A 22,083-nucleotide genomic window follows, 5' to 3' on the forward strand; every position below is an offset into this window, starting at 1 on the left:
ACTATGGAGCAAGCCCCATGAGAAATGCAACTGTCATTACTTTTTCAGAGAGATTCTTTGAAGTTGATCAATATAATCCCTATTTCACAGGGAAGGTGCTAGGGCCCAAAAGAGTGAAGTATATTAGTAAAATTCAACAGATAGAAAGGAAGGGGCCTAGAACTCAAATTCAAGTCTCTATGATCTTTCTGTATAATATTAGATTTGATTTAATTGGTATGTTATTAAAAGTTTAAGAAAATGTTTATTCCTCTGGAAATCCTCAAAAGACAGGAGATAAGCCATGAATTTTTTTGGTTTTACTTATATTTAGACACATTATCTAAAATAATTTTTAATCAGGTATAGTCAAATTAATCAAGATATTGCTCAGCATTCAGAAAGGTAAAAAGCTACATCTAATAGTAGAAGACAAAGGAGACCAGCAATCACTTCCCCAGAAGATTTCAAGGCCAATGACTTACTCTGGCCACTGTGAAGACAGTTAACATCTGTGTGATGCGTCTGATGAGGCTATATTCCAGCACACTCTAAAGTAGTTTCTGTTATTTTAACACTCTTTCCAACTCTTACTGCTTTCACTCCTGGACATTGAGGGTTCCCAGGGCACACAAGCCATTTGCCGAAACTCGCCTGCCCTGCTTCAGCAGCGACCCCTCACTGTCAGCGTCATCACCAGTACCATCATCATCATCATCATCACTGCCATTGGTATGCTGTAGGAGCACTTTCTGGGTACCAGTCACTATTCTGAGCACTTTACATGTGTATTCCATCTCAGTCTCATCAGAAACCTATTGAGTCAGGCCCTCTTATTATCTTCATTTTACAGGTGAAGAAACTGAGGGAAAAAAATAGCTCAGTTGGTAAAGAATCCTCCTGCAATGAAGGAGACCCCGGTTCAACTTCTGGGTTGGGAAGATCTGCTGGAGAAGGGATAGGCTACCCATTCCAGTATTCTTGGGCTTCCCTTGTGGCTTAGATGGTAAAAAATCCACCTGCAATGTGGGAGACCTGGGTTAGATCCCTGGGTTGGGAAGATCCCTGGAGAAGGGAAAGGCTACCCACTCCAGTATTCTGGCCTGGAGAATTCCATGGACTGTATAGCTCATGCGGTCCCAAAGAGTTGGACACAACTGAGTGACTTTCACTTTCACATAGCTGCCAAATGTTGAAGTTTTTTTCAACCACCTCCATCTGACTCCATGCCTCCCTCCATCTGACTCCAGGGCTTCCCTGACAGCTCAGTTGGTAAAGAATCCACCTGCAATGCAGGAGACCCCAGTTCAATCCCTGGGTTGGGAAGATCCGCTGGAGAAGGGATAGGCTACCCACTCCAGTATCCTTGGGCTTTCCTGGTGGCTCAGCTGGTAAAAAATCCACCTGCAATGTGGGAGACCTGAGTTCTATCCCTGGGTTGGGAAGATCCCCTGGAGAAGGGAAAGGCTACCCACTCCAGTATTCTGGCCTGGAGAATTCCATGGACTGTAAAGTCCATGCGGTCGCAAAGAGTCGGATATGACTGAGCGACTTTTACTTTCACTTTCATCTGACTCCAAAGGTTCTCCTCCCTTGCTTATTCCATCAATCTACATTTCCTATATACATTTCAGAATTTTCTAAGCCTCTTATATTTTCCTTAAAATTTATATTTTTTTCTTTTTCTTCTTCAGGACACAGGTGATAGTTCCTTACCTGACAAATTAATTATTGCAAATGCTTAAAAAGGTTAGAGTGTATTCTTATCTTTCCCTCTTAGGAATAATTTATGAAAGACACAATGATTTTGTTTTGGAGGGGCCACATTGCGTGGCATGTGGGATCTTGGTTCCCTGACTAGGGAGCGATAAAACCCATGCCTCACTGCAGTGAAAGCACAGAGAAAGACACAACGCTTTAATGGGAAAAAAACTGAGCAATCCTTTTCAACAATTGCAAAATTATAAAGTGGATATTTGGTGACAATCTGCTTCTAAAAAACCCTGAGATTTCATAAGCAGTTTGGGGATCCAAGTTCCAATATCACATATTATGATACATATAATAAATAAAACACACTAGAAAAGTGGGGATAAACAAAGGTCTTTTCAGTCTCCTTAGAAATGACTTTTCCCTTAGACACTGTCTATGGAGTTGAATTAGAAAAAAACATTGGATAAATGCTCTTAGACTTGAAATTCAGAGGAATGGAGTATTTGCTTTTTAATAGATAAGGCTCATTTTTTTGTCCCATCTTTCAGGTAGTGTGGGGCGGAGGGGAGGCAGGGAACAGGTCTATGAACTTTATCTCCATATTTGAAGTCGTCTTCTGAAATGCAGTTGAAACATTATGAGGCAATAAAAAGTAACTTTGGCCTGATGTTCTCAGACTGGATCTCAAAGCAATTTTAAGGGCACATCTCTACATTTAATTTTCCACCTTGATTATATGCAGCTGCTAGTTAATTGGGGCACTTGCTTTGATTAAAAATTTTCTAACCCAAAACTATAAGAAAGACTAGCTTGGAGAAGGAGGAGCTGGATGACGAAGAGAAAGGGAGGGAGGTAACAAGCTACATGCCAGGCCTTCCACGGGGCTCTGCAAACATCATCTCATTTAGCTGTCAACAGCAACCTAATGAAAAATGTTGTCACTACTAGCCCACATATAAAGAAAATGAGACTTTGATGAGTTAAGTGATTTGCCCAAAGTTGGACAGTTTCTAAGTGTGAGAGCCTAGATTTAAATCCAAGTCTGTCTCGCTTTCCTCTGTACATAGAATTATAAAGTGCCATTCATTTTTATATCTTGATGACATAGGACATTAGACATATGCGACTGTAGGAGTGGTGGATTAAGAAAACTTTAAGCCCAACAGTAATCACTTGAAGATTTTTGTAATTACCATCTGAGTGACCCATATGGGGCCTCTAACTTTTAACAATTAAACCATTCTTCTTGCACTAAAAATCCAAATACATATCATAAATAACGACTCTTTCTTTTCTAAATTCAGTAACTAAAGAGAAATTCAGAAAATTTACCTGAAGAGGCATCTTCAAATACAATAACCTTACCTTTTTTCACATCACTGCACCAGCCCTGTTCATCTCTAATGGGTTCATCTTTCTGAAAATCATACTTTATCAAGTGAAAAGTGAAAAAAAGCTGCAAAAGCAAAATTAAACAAAAACAAAATTTAGTAATTTATTTGTGCAGTAACATCCACTGGTAGGAGATTTAAAGTTCAGTCAGTTGAAATACTGTTTGTGTCAATTGACTGAACTTTAAACCCTGATGCTGGGAAAGATTGAAAGCAGAAGAAAGGGATGACAGAGGATGAGATGGTTCAATGGCATCACCGACTCAATGGACATGAGTTTGAGCAAGCTTCAGGAGATTAGTGAAAGACAGGGAAGCCTGGCGTGCTGCAGTCCATGGGGTGGCAAAGAGTCAGTCATTACTGAGAGACTGAACAACAACAAGAACAATTGAAATACAGAATTAGAATGTGGATTTACTAAAGACAAGTAAGCTTTCCTGGTAAAAAAAATTAAATGAATATTTCAAAATCAAAATTGAAGTTGTTAGTAACCAGCACTCCTGTACTGGCATTCACTTTCACTTCTTTTATGTTGCATATTACCTTAGAAAAGTTTTACTAGTTTTAATCTTGAATGAATACCAGGAAGTAATCTGTGCACTAAATCACATACAGTTAAGAGGACCACTTTCTTGCCTTCTCTTTTTTGCAATCTTTCAAAACATCCTTTGAAATGGAAATTTTAATAGAACTAAAATGTAAACTGGGAAGATCTCCTGGAGAAGGAAATGGCAACTCATTGTAGTATTCTTGCCTGGGAAATCCCATGGACAGAGTAGCCTGGCAGGCTATAGTCCATAGGGTTGCAAAAAGAGTCAGACACAATTTAGTGACTAAACAACAAAATAGATACTATGTGAATGCAAGGATTTTGCTGTATATTTTAACTTATCATCCTCTGAGAAGGGATTAGATGCCTTAAAAGTACTGTTTTTGTCATTTACCTTGGCCTTTTCCCCAGTCTTTCACCCTAATGTCTTTAACCCTCAGCACTTCTGCACGCTATTGTGTAGGATGGGAATTTTTTGGAACACACTTATCACCCCAGGAAACAAGCTAGTTGGACATCTCTCCTTGACTCTCCATATTTCCTTCTCCTCTGCTCCTGTAACATTCATATTACCATATCATACAGATTCACAGAGCCTCAAAATCTGAGCGTGGGAGAGAATTGTAAGTTGGTTCAATCCAACTCCCTCATGTCATACATAAGAAAATTGAGGTTTTCCCAATCAATTAAAAAAGCAATCTTATTTGAACCAGCACACAGTAAACTAAAACGAAGGTAATAAATTAAAGAACAAAAAACAAACAAACAAACAAAAACTAGGAAGGACAAATAAAAGAGAGCAAGAGAGAAGGAGGAGCCTGAGGAAGAAGAGAGAAACTAACATAGAACAAAGGAGAAAAGATGGATAAGATCAATGAGCTCAATGTAATAATACTATTTACTATCAAAGACTAAACACCACTATCTCTGGATAATCAACATGTGACCACAATCACAATTCAAATGAGCTAATGAATTTCAATTAAATACAAAGGAGAGCAAACAATAGTAACTGAGTACTTACTGTTTTCCAGTCACTGTGCAAAGAGCTTTTAGTTTAATCATTAAACACACTATGAGGTAGAAGTTAATATTATCCTGTTTTAAGATGCGGACCAATGAAACAGACAGCAAAGCAAAATATATTGTTACTCTAGACATAAAGATTCTTGTTCCAATGCAAGCTTGCATCTTGTTGGTTTTCGTCTTTAATTGGCATAACAAGAGACTGGCCGCTTCCTAATAACTGGTAAGAAGAAAGATTCCAGAAACTCCAGAATTGCATTTGTCATTTTGGCCAAACAAGAACAGAACTTTGTTTATTACCCATCTTTCTCTCTCCTGTTTTACCTGTTTTAGCATGCTTTATATCTTGAAAAATTTGCCCAGCAAACTGGTAATATCAGCTTTAACTTTATTTCTTTGAGATTAATTTAGCAACCACATGCATGAGTAAGATTCATTCTGCATCAAATCACTGTCAGTGCACTCCTTATTGGATACAGGGGACTTGATGGTCAGAAATCAAGTAATTTTATAATACAAATGAAATTTAAACATATCATAGCATCTTCTAGAAGTAGCCAGTATTAAGTCTCAGCTAAAAGGATTTCTACTTTTTTTTTCTTTATCTTCAAGAGGTCCCAGAGGTTACAAAAATGGTAACAACAAAAATAAAAAGTAGATACCACATTTTAATATCTCCTGAATGTATACATACAGGTGTAGGTATAGGAAAAGGTATGCCTGTCTAGAACACAGCTGCAGGGGATCTCATTTGTAACTGTCTAGGCAATGGGTCCCCAGAACTGTGTGGCACTCACCTGCGTGGCTGTGCACACTGGCCTTAGAGTTCCCACACCTGTATGCTTCTGCATATTCAAATTTGTAAATTCAGAAGTTGGAAAGGGAACACAAAAATTATTTCCTCTATTAATACATGAGTATACTTTGAATCCAGAGAAAGTGACTTGTCAAAGTCAAAAAGTCACGTAGTGGCAGAGCTAGAATTAAGTCCCTAGGTACAGTGATTCCAATTTGGGATGTTTGGCCTCAACATTATACTACATTGCCTAAACCTGTACATTACAAGCTCATTTATCCTACACACACAAATATAAACTTCCCATCTGTTATATATTTATATATAGTAACATGTAATATTATATAGAGTTGGGCCATTATGAATACGTATTTCTAGGTGCAACAGCATAGTTCTGATTGGTTCACAGAGTTATATTTAAAAAATAATCATTTGTGAGGGAGAGTCCCAAAACAGCAGAGGAATAGGATGGGGAGTTCACTTTCTCCCCCACAAATTCATTAAAAGATCATTTGAATGCTGAGCAACTTCCACAAAACAACTTCTGAATGCTGGCGGAGGACACTAGGCACCCAGAAAGGCAGCCCATTCTCTTCAAAAGGAGGAAGGACAAAATATAAAAGACAAAAAGAGGGACATAAGAGTTAGGGATGGAGACCCGACCTGGGGAGGGAGTCGTGAAGGAGAAATTTCCAAACAGCAGGAAACCCTCTCAGAGGCGGGTCTGTGGGGAGTTTTGGCATCTCAGAGGGCAACATAACCAAGAGGAAAGAAAAAAAAAAAAAAAAGCCCACAGAATAGGCGTCTAACCGCACTCCCAGCAGAGAAGTAGCCCAGACGCTCGCATCTGCCACCAGCGAGCAGGGGCTGGACAGGGGGGTGTGGGTGGCATTATCAGTTCTTACGGTAAGGACCAGGCCTGAATGCCCTGAGGATAATCTGAGGGAGCTAATGTGAGATAGCAGCCCAAACTGTGGGATTTCCAGAGAGGGAAAACAAAAGAGAGAGAGAGAATTTGACCTGAAAAAGGCTCTAACTCACAGCCTGGCCCGAGCACTAACAAAGGATTGAGCGAACACCAAAGGAGAGCAAGCCGGCTGCGTGCAGGTCCCTCCCCGCTGCCGGAGGCAGAGAAGCATGCAAGCGACAGCCAGAGCTTGAAGGCAAGGGGCTGCTCCAATCTCAGCTCCAGAGACCCAGAGATCAGCATCCTCCACCAAACTGTGAGCAGGCTCTCAGTTGCTAACCATGTCTTCCTGGGATCTTGGATGGTTGACATCTGCCAGAAGGGTCACAGCTTGATATCAGCTCCTCAGAGGACATACATGGTGCACCTGAGATGATGCTCTCACAGCACAGCCGGGAAACCAAGCGGCCAGGGCCGGGGAGGTGATTAAGATGTACAGCCTACCTGGGATAGTGCGCTCACCAAGCACCTGGTCATCTGAGCTGCTCAGACCTGGGAAGGGCACAAAATGCACGCCCAACTGAGTCTGTGCCCTTGAGGAGTACCTGAGAACCTGAACCTGAGCAGCTTTGACCTGGGAAGTGCGTGAAATGCAGGGCCCGCTGTGGACAGTGCCCTGCAGAGCACCCTGGAGCCTGATCAGTGTAGACCTGGAAAGCATATGCCGCTGTGTGCTGGGGCAAACCCAGTGTGGTCCATCCACTGTGAGCACTCCCCACACATGCCAGTGATATTTGTTTGCAGTGTTCCTCCCTCCCCACAACACAAGTGAACAAATGAACCTAAATAAGAGACCACCCTCACCCCCTCAGACACCGGAAATTAGACACCAAAAGATTTTCAAACAGAGGAAGCCAAAATAAACAAAAAAGAGGGAACCACTCTGGAAGTGACAGGTGCAACAGATTAAAACCCTGCAGTTAACATTGACTAAGCATTGGAGGTGGAGAAGGCAATGGCATCCAACTCCAGTACTCTTGCCTGGAAAATCCCATGGACGGAGGAGCCTGGTGGGCTACAGTTCATGGGGTCGCTAAGAGTCAGACACGACTGAGCGACTTCACTTTCACTTTTCACTTTCATGCATCGGAGAAGGAAATGGCAACCCACTCCAGTGTTCTTGCCTGGAGAATCCCAGGGATGGGGGAGCCTGGTGGGCTGCCGTCTCAGGGATCTCACAGAGTCGGACACGACTGAATTGACTTAGCAGTAGCAGCAGTAGCAAGCATTGGAGGGGGCCTATAGACCTTAAGAACAAGGACAAGCTGGAACAAGGAATTATCTGAAACTGAACTGACCCCACACTGCCCACAACAGCTCCAGAGAAATTCCTAGATATACTTTTACTATTACGACTTAAAAAAATTTTTTAATTTAAGTTCTTTATTACTTCTTTAATTTTCATTTTTATAACCTACTATTACCTTACAAAAAAAGATCCTATTTTTAAAGCAAATTTCATGTATATATTTTTTATAATTTTTGTGATTGATTTTGTTTTGTATTTTTAATATTGTATTCTTGAGGGTCTAAACTCTAGATTTTTATTCTTTGCTTTTTGGTATTTGTTACCAATTTTGTACCTTTAAGAATCTTATCTTCAGTATCCATTCTCACTTAGGGGTATGATTACTGGCTTGATTGCTCTCTCCCCTTTTGACTCTTCCTTTTCTCCCCTAGATCACCTCTATCTCCTCCCTCCCCCTTCTCTTCTCTACTTAACTCTGTGAATCTCTCTGGGTGTTCTGGGCTGTGGAGAACACTTAGGGAATTGACCACTGGTTAGATTGGTCGCTCCCCTTTTGACTCCCCGCTCTTTTCCTCCTAATCACCTCTATCACCCTTCTTCTTCTCTTCTCCATGTAACTCTATGAATCTCTCTGGGTGTTCCAGACTGTGGAGAGCACATAGGGAATTGATTATTGGCTAGATTGCTCTCTCCCCTTTTGACTCCCCCTCTGGAGATCCAATAAGTCCATCTTAAAGGAGATCAGTCCTGGGTGTTCATTGGAAGGACTGATGCTGAGGCTGAAACTCCAATACTTTGGCCACCTCATGCGAAGAGTTGACTCATTGAAAAAGAACCTGATGCTGGGAGGGATTGGGGGCAGGAGGAGAAGGGGATGACAGAGGATGAGATGGCTGGATGGCATCACCAACTGATGGACATGAGTTTGGGTAAACTCTGGGAGTTGGTGATGGACAGGAAGGCCTGACATGCTGCGATTCATGGGGTCACAAAGAGTCAGACATAACTGAGCGACTGAACTAACTAATTAACTTCTCCTCCTGGTCCTCCGTGAATATCTGAGTATCCCTCACTGTGGAGAATAGAATTGTTTCACCATCAACCTAGATGTTTTATCATCTGTGTTATATGGGTAGAGAAGTCTTGAGGCTACTGTAAGAATAAGACTGAAAACCAGAGGCTGGAGGCTTAACCTCAAAACTTGAGAACATCAGAGAACTCCTGATTCCAGGGAATAGTAATAGACAAGAGCTCATCCAAAAGCCTCCATACATATACTGAAACCAAGCTCCACCCAAAAGCCAACAAGTTCCAGAGCAAGACATACATGCTAATTCTCCAGAAAACAGGAAATACAGCCCTGAGCATTAAAAGACAGGCAGCTCAAAGCCATACCAAACCCAGACACCCAAAAACTCACTACTGGACACTTCATTGCACTCCAGAGAGAAGAGATCCAGCTCCACCCACCTGAAAACAGATGCAAGCTCCCCTAACCAGGAAACCTTGAGAAGCCACTAGTCCAACCCCACCAAAGGGAGCAGGCTCCAAAATAAAGAGGAACCACAAACTTCCAGCCTACAGAAAGGCCACCCCAAACACAGCAATCTAAACAAAATAAAAAGGCAAAGAAATATTCAGCAGAGAAAGGAACATGATAAATGCCCACCAAACCAAACAAAAGAGGAGGAGATAGGGATTCTACCTGAAAAAGAATTCAGAATAATGACAGTAAAGATGATCCCAAATCTTGAAAACAAAATGAAGTTACAGATAAATAGATTAGAGACAAGGATTGAGAAGATGCAAGAAATGTTTAACAAGAACCTAGAAGAAATAATGAAGAGTAAATCAATATGAATAATGCAATAACTGGGATCAAAAGCACTCTGGAGGGAACCAATATTAGGATAACTGAGGCAGAAGACAGGATAAGTGAGGTGGAAGGTAGAATGGTGGAAATAAATGAAGCAGAGAGGGAAAAAGAAAAAAGAATGAAAAGAAATAAGGACAACCTCAGAGACTTCTGGGACAATGTTAAACACCCCAACATTTGAATCACAGGAGTCCCAGAAAAAGAAGATAAAAAGAAAGGGCATGAGAAAATACTTGAAGTGATAATAGTTGAAAACTTCCCTAAAAATTTTTTTTTCAACTATTATCTCATCAAGTATTTTCTCTAAAATAGGGGCTTCCCTCAAAAATCTGTTGGTAAAGGATCCTCCTGCAATGCAGGAAACCCTGGTTCAATTCCTGGAGCAGGAAGATCTGCTGGAGAAGGGATAGGCTACCCATTCCAATATTCTTGGGCTTCCCTTGTGGTTTAGCTGGTAAAGAATCCACCTGCAATGTGGGAGACCTGGGTTGGGAAGATCCCCTGGAGAAGAGAAAGGCTACCCACTCCAGTATTTTGATCTGGAGAATTCCATCACAAAGAGTTGGACACAACTGAGCGACTTTCACTTTCACTTCATTTCACTTTCACTTTCCCTAAAATGGGGAAGAAAATAGCCACCCAAGCCCAAGAAACCCAGAGAGTCCCAAACAGGATCAGCTCAAGGTGAAACACCCCAAGACACATATTAATCAAATTAATAAAGATCAAACACAAAGAGCAAATATTAAAAGCAGCAAGGAAAAAGCAACAAACAACACACAAAGGGATCCCCATAAGGATAACAGATGATCTTTCAATAGAAACTCTTCAGGCCAGAAGGGAATGTCAGGACATACTTAAAGTGATGAAAGAGAAAAATCTACAACCCAGATTACTATACCCAGTGAGGATCTCATTCAAATATGAAGGAGAAATCAAAAGCTTTACAGACAAACAAAAGCTGAGAGAATTCAGCACCACCAAACCAGCTCTTCAACAAATGCTAAATGATCTTATCTAGATAGGAAATACAGAAAAGGTTTATAAACTCAAACCCAAAACAACAAAGTAAATGGTAATAGGATCATAAATGATGCTAAAGCTGAAATTCCAGTACTTTGGCCACCTCATGCGAAGAGTTGACTCATTGGAAAAGACCCTGATGCTGGGAGGGATTGGGGGCAGGAGGAGAAGGGGACGACAGAGGATGAGATGGCTGGATGGCATCACTGACTCGATGGACGTGAGTCTGGGTAAACTCCTGGAGTTGGTGATGGACAGGGAGGCCTGGCATGCTGAGATTCATGGGGTCACAAAGAGTTGGACATGACTGAGCAACTGAAATGAACTGAACTGAACTATCAATAATTACCTTAAAAGTAAATGGGTTGAATGCCCCAACCAAAAGACAAAGACTGGCTGAATGGATACAAAAACAAGACCCCTATATATGTTGTCTACAAGAGACCCACCTCAAACCAAGGGACACATATAGACTGAAAGTGAAGGGCTGGAAAAAGATATTTCATGCAAATGGAGACCAAAAGAAAGTAGGAGTAGCAATACTCATATCAGATAAAATAGACTTTGAAATAAAAGTGATGAAAAGATCGCCTACATAATGATCAAAGGATCAATCCAAGAAGAAAATATAACAATTATAAATATATATGCACCCAACATAGGAGCACTGCAATATGTAAGGCAAATGCCGACAAGTATGAAAGGGGAAATTAACAGTAACACAATAATAAAGGGAGACTTTAATACCCCACTCACACCTATGAATAGATCAAGCAAATAGAAAATTAGCAAGGAAACACAAACTTTAAATGATACAATGGACCAGTTAGCCCTAATTGATATCTATAGGACATTTCACCACAAAACAATGAATTTCACCTTTTTCTCAAGTGCATACAGAATGTTCTCCAGGATAGATCACATCCTGGGCCATAAATCTAACCTTATTAAATTCAAAAAAACTGAAATCATTTCAAGCATCTTTGCTGATCACAATGTGGTAAGATTACATGTCAGCTACAGGAAAAAACTATTAAAAATACAAATATATGAAGGCTAGATAACATGCTTCTGAATAACCAAATAATCATGGAAGAAATCAAAAAGGTAATCAAAATATGCATAGAAACAAATGAAAATGAAAACATAACAACCCCAAACCTATGGGATTCAGTAAAAACAGTGCTAAGGGGAAGGTTCATAGCATTACAAGCTTACCTCAAGAAACAAGAGAAAAATCAAATAAATAACCTAACTTTACACCTAAAGCAACTAGAAAAAGAAGAAATGAAGATCCCTGGGGTTAGTAGAAGGAAAGAAATCATAAAAATTAAGGCAGAAATAAATGGAAAAGAAACAAAGGAGACTATAACAAAAATCAACAAAACTAAGCTGGTACTCCTTGGAAGGAAAGTTATGACCAACCTAGATAGCATATTCAAAAGCAGAGACATTACTTTGCCAACAAAGGTTCGTCTAGTCAAGGCTATGGTTTTTCCTGTGGTCATGTATGGATGATAGAGTTGGACTGTGAAGAAGGCTGAGCACCGAAGAATTGATGCTTTTGAACTGTGGTGTTGGAGAAGACTCTTGAGAGTCCCTTGGACTGCAAGGAGATCCAACCAGTCCATCCTAAAGGATATCAGCCCTGGGATTTCTTTGGAAGGAATGATGCTAAAGCTGAAACTCCAGTATTTTGGCCACCTCATGCGAAGAGGTGACTCATTGGAAAAGACCCTGATGCTGGGAGGGATTGGGGGCAGGAGGAGAAGGGGACGACAGAGGATGAGATGGCTGGATGGCATCACTGACTCGATGGAAGTGAGTCTGAGTGAACTCTGGGAGTTGGTGATGGACAGGGAGGCCTGGCATGCTGCGATTCATGGGGTCACAAAGAGTCGGACATGACTGAGCGACTGATCTGATCCGAAGCTGGTTCTTTGAGAAGATACATAAAATAGACAAACCATTAGCCAGACTCATCAAGAAAAAAAGGGAGAAGAACCAAATTAACAAAATTAGAAATCAAAATGGAGAAATCACAACAGACAATGCAAAAACACAAAGGATCAGAAAAGACTAGTATCAGCAACTATATGCCAATAAAATGGACAATTTGGAAGAAATGGAAAAATTTTTAGAAAAGTATAACATTCCAAAACTGAACCAGGAAGAAATAGAAAATATTAACAGACCCATCACAAGCATGGAACTAGAAAATGTAATCAAAAATCATCCAACAAACAGAAGTCCAGGACCAGATAGAGTTAGAGAAGAGCTAACACCTATGCTACTTGAACTCTTCCAGAAAACCGCAGAGGAAGGTAAACTCCCAAACTCATTCAATGAGGCCACCATCTCCTGAATATCAAAACCAGACAAAGATGCCACACAAAAAAAGAAAACTACAGGCCAGTATCACCGATGAACATAGATGCAAAAATCCTCAACAAAATCCTAGCAAACAGAATCCAACTACATATTAAAAATATCATACATCATGACCAATTGGGCTTTATCTCAGGGATTCAAGGATTCTTCAATATTCACAAATCAATAAATGTGATACACCACATTAACAAATTGAAGGATAAAAACCATGTTATTATCTCAATAGATGCAGAGAAAGCCTTTGACAAAATTCAATACATTTATGATAAAAACTCTCCAGAAAGTAGGCATAGAAGGAACATACCTCAACATAATAAAAGCCAGATAGGATAAACCCACAGCAAACATTATCCTCAATGGCAAAACATTGAAAGTATTTCCCCTAAAATCAGGAACAAGACAAGGGTGCCCACTCTCACCACTACTATTCAACATATTTTTGGAAGTTTTAGTCACAGCAATCAGAGAAGTAAAAGAAATAAAAGTAATCCATATTGGAAAAGAAGAAGTAAAAGTCTCATTGTTTGCAGATGACATGATCCTCTACAAAGAAAACCCTAAAGACACCACCAGAAAATTACTAGAGCTAATCAATGAATATAGTAAATTTGCAGGATATAAATTAATTAACAGAAATTCCTTGCATTCCTATACACTAACAATGAGAAAACAGAAAGAGAAATTAAGGAAACAATCCCATTCTCCAATGTGATGAAAAGAATAAAATACTTAGGAATAAATCTACCTAAAAAACAAAAGACATATATAGAAAACTATAAAACACTGATGAAAGAAATCAAAGATGTCACAAATAGATGGAGAAATATATCATGTTCATGGATCAGAAGAATCAATATAGTGAAAATGAGTATATGACCCAAAGCAATCTATAGATTCAATGCAATCCCTATCAAGCTACCAATGGCATTTTTCACAAAACTAGAATAAATAATTTCACAATTTGTATGGAAATACAAAAAACCTCGAATAGCCAAAGCAATCTTGAGAAAGAAGAATGGAACTGGAGGAATCAACCTGCCTGACTTCAGACTATACTACAAAGCTACAGTCATCAAGACAGTATGGTAGGGGCGCAAAGACAGAAATAGAGATCAGTGGAACAAAATAGAAAGCCCAGAGATAAATCCACGCACCTATGAACAGCTTATCTTTGACAAAGGAGGCAAAATTATACAAAGGGGAAAAGACAATCTCTTTAACAAGTGGTGCTGGGAAAACTGGTCAATCACCTGTAAAAGAATGAAACTAGAACACTTTCTAACACCATACACAAAAATAAATTCAAAATGGATTAAAGATCTAAATGTGAGACGAGAAACTATAAAACTCCTAGAGGAAAACATAGGCAAAACACTCTCCAACATAAATCACAGCAGGATCCTCTATGACCCACATCCCAGAGTGATAGAAATAAAAGCAAAAGTAAACAAATGGGACCTAGTTAAACTTAGAAGCTTTTGCACAACAAAGGAAACTATAAGCAATGTGAAAAGACAGCCTTCAGAGTGGGAGAAAATAATAGCAAATGAAGCAACTGACAAATAATTAATCTAAAAAATATACAAGAAGCTCATGCAGCTCAATACCAGAAAAATAAATGACCCAGTCAAAAAATGGACCAAAGAATTAGACAGACATTTCTCCAAAGAAGACATACAGATGGCTAACAAACACATGAAAAAATGCTCAACATCACCGATTAACAGAGAAATGCAAATCAAAACCACAATGAGGTACTAACTCACACCAGTACCATTTCAGAATGGCTGCTATCAAAGTCTACAAACAGTAAATGCTGGAGAAAAGGGAACCCTCTTACACTGTTGATGGGAATGCAAACTAGTACAGCAATAATGGAGAATAGTGTGGAGATTCCTTAAAAAACTGAAAATAGAACTGCCATATGACCCAGCAATCCCACTGCTGGGCATACACACTGAAGAAACTAGAATTGAAAGAGACTCGTGTACCCCAGTGTTCATCACAGCCCTGCTTATGATAGCTAGGACATAGAAGCAACCTAGATGTCCATTGGCAGATGAATGGATAAGAAAGTTGTGGTACATACACAATGGAATATTACTCAGCTATTACAAAGCACACATTTGAATCAGTTCTAATGAGGTGGATGAAACTGAAGCCTATTATACAGAGTGAATTAAGTCAGAAAGAAAAACACCAATACAGTATATTAATGCATACATATGGAATTTAGAAAGACAGTAACGATGACCCTATATGTGAGACAGCAAAATAGACACAGATATAAAGAACAGACTTTTGGACTTGTGGGAAAAGACGAGGGTGAGATGACTTGAGAGAATAGCATTGAAACATGTATATTACCATATGTGAAATATATGATCCAACATCTGCTGGATCATAGAAAAAGCAAGAGAGTTCCAGAAAAACATCTATTTCTGCTTTATTGACTATGCCAAAGCCTTTGACCGCGTGGATCACAATAAACTGTGGAAAATTCTGAAAGAGTTTTCCAGAGTTACCAGACCACCTGATCTGCCTCTTGAGAAATTTGTATGCAGGTCAGGAAGCAACAGTTAGAACTGGACATGGAACAACAGACTGGTTCCAAATAGGAAAAGGAGTTCGTCAAGGCTGTATATTGTCACCCTGTTTATTTAACTTATATGCAGAGTACATCATGAGAAATGCTGGACTGGAAGAAACACAAACTGGAATCAAGATTGCCGGGAGAAATATCAATAACCTCAGATATGCAGATGACACCACTCTTATGGCAGAAAGTGAAGAGGAACTCAAAAGCCTCTTGATGAAAGTGAAAGAGGAGAGTGAAAAAGTTGGCTTAAAGCTCAACATTCAGATAACGAAGATCATGGCATCCGGTCCCACCACTTCATGGCAAACAGATGGGGAAACAGTGGAAACAGTGTCAGACTTTATTTTTCTGGGCTCCAAAATCACTACAGACGGTGACTGCAGCCATGAAATTAAAAGACGCTTACTCCTTGGAAGGAAGGTTATGACCAACCTAGACAGCATATTCAAAAGCAGAGACATTACTTTGCCAACAAAGGTCCGTCTAGTTAAGGCTATGGTTTTTCCAGTGGTCATGTATGGATGTGAGAGTTGGACTGTGAAGAAGGCTGAGCGCCAAAGAATTGATGCTTTTGAACTGTGGTGTTGGAGAAGACTCTTGAGAGTCCCTTGGACTGCAAGGAGATCCAACCAGTCCATTCTGAAGATCAGTCCTGGGATTTCTTTGGAAGGAATGATGCTAAAGCTGAAACTCCAGTATTTTGGCCACCTCATGCGCAGAGTTGACTCATTGGAAAAGACTCTGATGCTGGGTGGGATTGGGGACAGGAGGAGAAGGGGACGACAGAGGATGAGATGGCTGGATGGCATCACTGACTCAATGGATGTGAGTCTGAGTGAACTCCGAGAGTTGGTGATGGACAGGGAGGCCTGGAATGCTGCGATTCATGGGGTCGCAAAGAGTCAGACACGACTGAGCGACTGATCTGATCTAATCTGATAAGTGAAATAGATCACCTGTCCAAGTTCGATGCATGAAACAGGGCACTCAAAGCCAGTGCACTGGGACAACCCAGAGCGATGGGATAATCTCTTAAGTCCTTGCAATATCACGATGGATAGTACTATTTTTGCTTGTCTAAGGGCCTTGGGCAGCCAGATAGTAACTACACTGTTGAGAGTGGGTCTCTGAGCCAGGTCAATAATGTTATGTAGGATAGAGGTTTGTAGTCACACATCTTGACTTCCTGAAGGACGGGAGATGGAGGCTGATTACAGAGGCAGCCAACTAGATTTAAATGACTGAGAATCCCCACTCCCCCAAAAAACTCTGGACATCAAGACTGGGTAAGCTTCCTGACCTGGAAATACATGTAACTATTATATCAACTTTTGATGAGTTTTCTGTAGTGAATTATCAAAAATTATTTAAGGTGGTCTTAGGGACCCCCAACTGCAACTGAAGTCAGGTGTGAAGATTGTCCTCTGTGAATTTTTTTCTAACTTCACAGTTGGATATATTTCCTAGTCTCTAAAAGATGCTTGAAAGTGAAAGTGTTAGTTGCTCAGTCCTGTCTGACTCTTTGCAACCCTATGGACTGCAGCCCTCCAGGCTCCTTCCTCCATGGGATTCTCCAGGCAAGAATACTGGAGTGGGTTTCCATGTCCTTCTCCAGGGGACCTTCCCAACCCAGGGATAGAACTTGGGTCTTCTGTATTGCAGGCAGATTATTTACTCTCTGAGCCACCAGGAAAGCTCAAAAGATGCTTACTTTAAGACAATAAAAATGTTTATATAAATGTGAAGGAAAGAAGCCTTTTTACCAAATCTCATACTTTACTTTTTGTATCTACGGATTTACCACCATGAAAGATGAAGATAATTAGCACTTATACCTTCTTCTTTCTTCCCACCCAATTCCCATTTTTGTTAGTCATGAATATTTCTATATTGTCAGGATTTACATTTCCATTCCATCTACAAATGTAATTCAGAGTTTTAAATCTTCTACATTTAATTGGATTCAATCGAACCTTTTAATAGAAGGTGGTTCCTTCATTTCTAAAGACTGCTTTATCTTCATGTTCACCAGAATTTTTCATTCAGTGAATATAAAGCAGTAGTATATTCCTGTAAGTACATAGGAATTACGTTCTCTGATTTCTTACAAGTTTGAGGATGCCACTTTGTTGCATTTGGATTTGCAGGACAACTTCATTAAACTAGCATTCTTAGCTGAAAACATTACTTTCCCTTTCGGGGGGGAACTGGGTGTGATGTTTTCATTTGAAAGATGCCTGAGCCATTTCACATCTTCACCCTCTACTTTGTACATCTTTTGCTTTTTCTGCCTTAGCATCTGCTTATGGTTCTTCAATTTATATTCAGTAATTTCACTGGAAAATATTTTCTGATAATCATTCTGTACCATATATTCCACCCTGAAATATGTGCTCTTTTTGCTAAACATTCAAATCTTTATTTTCAGGAAGTTTTCTTCTATTAGGTTTCAAGTAGTTTTTTTCACTTTGAGTTTTTTTTTTTTTTTTCCTGTAGGAACACAAATTAAGCACATGTCAGATCATTGTCTATGTTTTCATTTTATCTTTTTCATTTATTTTATATTATTATTTGCTTATTCTTTATATTGTTTGTGTGACTCCTTAATCCCATCCATCTTGCTCCCTAGTAGTGTTTACAGTCTTATTTATTTTTAAGTCCTTCAGTGTGATGTTTAGCTCTGTAACATTTTCATTTTTCCCTTATATTTTTCTCCTTTGGGTTGAGCATGGCTACTTTTCAACTCCTTTTGTTGATTTATGCCTTTCCTGCACTTTCCTCTGGGCTCTTATTTTTAAACAGAATATAATTACAAGTTTTTGAACTATGGGAAATTATTTTTCTAAACATTTTCTGGCTATTTGGGGGGACTTATTTTGATATTCATCCATATTTTTTTAGCAGTTTTTTATTTAGATTCATTTTCTTCCTTCTTTTTTTTCAAGTTTTATTTCTTTCGATTTCATGTTTGTTCCTTCCCAGTTATAATTACTGGGCATAGAAAAGGAGAAGTCAGTCTACAACTTTTATGTGGATGTCTCTCAATTGAACTGTCACCAAATTTTTTATATTATTTGCTTTGGAGGCATTTATGGGACACACCTCCCTTCATGCATTTAAATAAATAGGAAACACAGCACACAAGAAGGACATTTGGGTCACAGGAACTTTGTGCTGCTACTTTATCTTTTTCTTTGGGTTATAACATCCTACCTCTGTTTAGAGGCTGACTTCTTTCTGAGAGGGTAACTGTAAGACTCCAAAAGGTTTAAATTTTTGAGAGACACACTTATCAAATTTCCTCATATAATTATGAAACAATTATTGGTCTAATTTTTTTCTGATTGCCTGTTACATAATGAAACAATATGCAAATGAATGATAAAAGACTAGAATTCATATGACATTAGGTACTTTTTTTTCTTCCATTTCCAAACTGAAAAAAAAAAATCAGAAGTTTTTCCAAATAAACTGGAGACAATCATAACTTCCTGTATTATGCATTATAACAGTCTGACAGGGTCTTTAATATATGAGAAAATTACAATGAAGTCAAGCTTCATTGTATTCCTACTACATAATTACTTAGGAATGACTCAGCTTCACCAAAAATGTTTAATATTAATAGCAGATTTTTAATGGAACCAGTGCAATCCACTGAGAAAACTAATCATAAAGAATGTAGTACTTGATAATATCAGCACTTATTATTCCACCAATTATATTTGTTCACAATTCACATGAATTTCTAGAATGTCAATAAGACCTTCACAATCCCAAAGAACATATTTATAAAAACAGTTTGTACCTTATTTAAGTTTCAAATATCAGAGCAATTAATACCAGCTTTGAATCTATTTCTTTACTTTTAAAAATTACACTTTTATCTCTTTTGATACTCACTAAATGCTTCTTTTCTACTTCTTTAAATTATGCTCTTTATCATTTCCTTCCTTTTATATTCTTTGAGTTTGTTTTAGCTGTTTTTAAAAATTAACTTATAAAAATAGATATTTAGCTCACTAATTTTCAGTTACTCTTCAGTTATTATTCTTATTCTTCAATGTAACATTTTCATTATCATTTGGCTTAAATTATTTTCTATTTTTTTTTTCTGTTATAATTTTTCTTTGACTTATAGATATTTAGAGATGCTTCATTTTCAAATATTTAAGAAAAGATCTAACTGTTATTTTAAACATTTCTATCTTAATTAAGCTGTTATCAGAGAACATAATCCATATATATTTGATCCTATGAAATTTGCTGGAATTCACTAAGTGGTCCTGTAATCTTTGTGAATGTTTTGTAAATGCTTAAAAATAATGGATATTCAGCAGTTTTAAAATTCAGTGTCCTATATATGTTCATCAGTGCAAGTAGTTTCTTTATTGTATTATTTAATACATTACATCATTGAAAAAAATTTTGCATGTTCTATCAAAGAGATAAAATATTCTCCTGTGATTCTGGATTTGCTTATTTCCCCTTGAGGATTTGCTTATTTCAAATTTTCATTTTTATTCTTTAAAAATATTATTATTGAATATAACTTGTATTTGATAATTATTTTCTCCAAGCAAGATGAAGGTATCTGTCCACTATATTTTGTCTTCTATGGTTGTTATTGCGAAATCAGCTGTGTTTTACTCCTAAGAAGGTAATTCCTTGGCTACTTTTAAAATGTTAGTAATATCTTGGCATAGTTTTTAAGGAAACTATATATTAGAAGCCTACATATAATTTTTGAGTGATATAAAAATGAATGACAGTAGAAATTGTGGATGGAAAACACAGAAAATGAAAAGAATCAAATTAATATATATCAGAACCTATGCTTGCTGTTTATACATTTTATCGTGAAATTTGAAAACTGAGCAAAAGAACTATCATTATCCCCATATTACAGAGGAAAAAGATGGGAGATAGGCAAGGTTTTCATAATCTATGGCACCACAGTTTACCTAGAGGCAACTATGTTATTTAGAGGAGTTCTTAATTTTTTTTAAAAAAGTGATAATATTTACTATAAGTTACAGTATAAAGTCTAGAAGAGAGATTAGCAGATCTCAATATATCTCTTTTTTATTGTACTTACTTTGTGGAAGAAAGTCGCTCTCCCGACTGATCCAATTTTCCCAGTGTGATTCATGAAGTTAATGTTTCCTTCAGTAGCTCCATAAAACTCACACATCTTAATATTTCCAAATCTGTCTAAGAATTCTCTCCATACATCACTGCGTGCTCCATTTCCAATTGCCAAACGCACCCGATGATCCTTTTCTCCTTCCCTCTGTTAGAAGAAAGCATTTTCCTCTTAATTTATTAATTTCAATTCCCAATTCTTTCTGTCATTGCTATTACTTAAATGGCAACAATCCAGAAGTAAGTTGTATATGGAAAGGAGTAAAACAATTCATGTAAGTCTGTGGCATAACTGGGTCCCTTAGCTAATGAGCTAACACTGGCCCAGAGTAATACAGCTTTTATTTTCCTATATCTGGGGAAATCTCTTCCTAAATTTGAGATGCTGAAGTCTTATTTTCCCTGATATATATTTTCTTCCTTACCAGAATGGAGGTTCCTCAAAAATTTAAAAACAGAACTACCATGTGATCCAATAAAGTGCACCTCATGAAGATGGGGAAAAAATGGAAACAGTGACAGACTTTATTTTCTTGGGCTTCAAAAGCACTGTGGACAGTAACTGCAGCCATGAAATTAAAAGATGCTTGCTTCTTGGAAGAAAAGCTATGACAAACCTGGACAGCATTTTAAAAAGCAGAGACAAAGAAACTTTGCTGACAAAGGTCTATATAGACAAAGCTATGGTTTTTCCAGTAATCATGTATGGATGTGAGAGGTGGAACATAAAGAAGGCTGAGTGTCAAAGAATTGATGCTTTCGAACTGTGGTGCTGAATGAAGAAGACTCGAGAGTCCCTTGGACAGCAAGGAGATCAAACCAGTCAATCCTAAAGGAAATCAACTCTGAATATTCATTGGAAAGACTGATGCTGAAGCTGAAGTTCCAATACTTTGGCCACCTGATAAGAAGAGCCAGCTCATTGGAAAAGATACTGATGCTGGGAAAGGTTGAAGGCAAGAGGACAAGGGGGCGACAGAGGATGAGATGGTTGGATGGCATCACTGATTCAATGGACACAACTCAAGGAGAGAGTGAAGGACAAGAAAGCCTGGCATACTGCAGTCCACAGGGTTGCAAAGAGTCAGACATGAATGGCTACTGAACAGCAATAACAAATATTCACTGCGGCATTATTTACAAAAGCCAAGACATGGAAGACCCTAATGCCCATCAACAGATGGATGAAGAAAATGTGAGATAGATACATGTGAATATTATTCCATCACAAAGAAGAATGAAATCTTACCAACATAGATGGACTTTGAGGGCATTATGCTAAGTGAAATAAGTCAGACACAGAAAGATAAATACTGTATGTTCTCATATATATGTGGCATCTGAAAAACAAACAAACAGCAGCAAAGACAAAACCCCA

General features: G+C 38.5%; 1 protein-coding gene across 2 annotated transcripts in view; it reads right to left on the reverse strand.

The window, feature by feature from the left end:
• Positions 1–22,083, reverse strand: part of SLC27A6 (solute carrier family 27 member 6) — an 81,761-nt gene that overhangs the window by 9,185 nt on the left and 50,493 nt on the right. The window contains exons 5-6 of one of the 2 annotated variants that reach the window (XM_061422895.1): positions 20,659–20,853; positions 3,058–3,148 (exon numbers count right to left, since the gene is read on the reverse strand). In XM_061422895.1, the coding sequence (XP_061278879.1) occupies positions 3,058–3,148; positions 20,659–20,853 (286 nt within the window). The remainder of the gene's footprint in view (positions 1–3,057; positions 3,149–20,658; positions 20,854–22,083) is intronic. The other variant, XM_061422897.1, reaches the window with a different exon arrangement.

The sequence above is a fragment of the Bos javanicus genome, chromosome 7 (assembly GCF_032452875.1).
Source record: "Bos javanicus breed banteng chromosome 7, ARS-OSU_banteng_1.0, whole genome shotgun sequence".
NCBI classification, from domain to species: domain Eukaryota; kingdom Metazoa; phylum Chordata; class Mammalia; order Artiodactyla; family Bovidae; genus Bos; species Bos javanicus.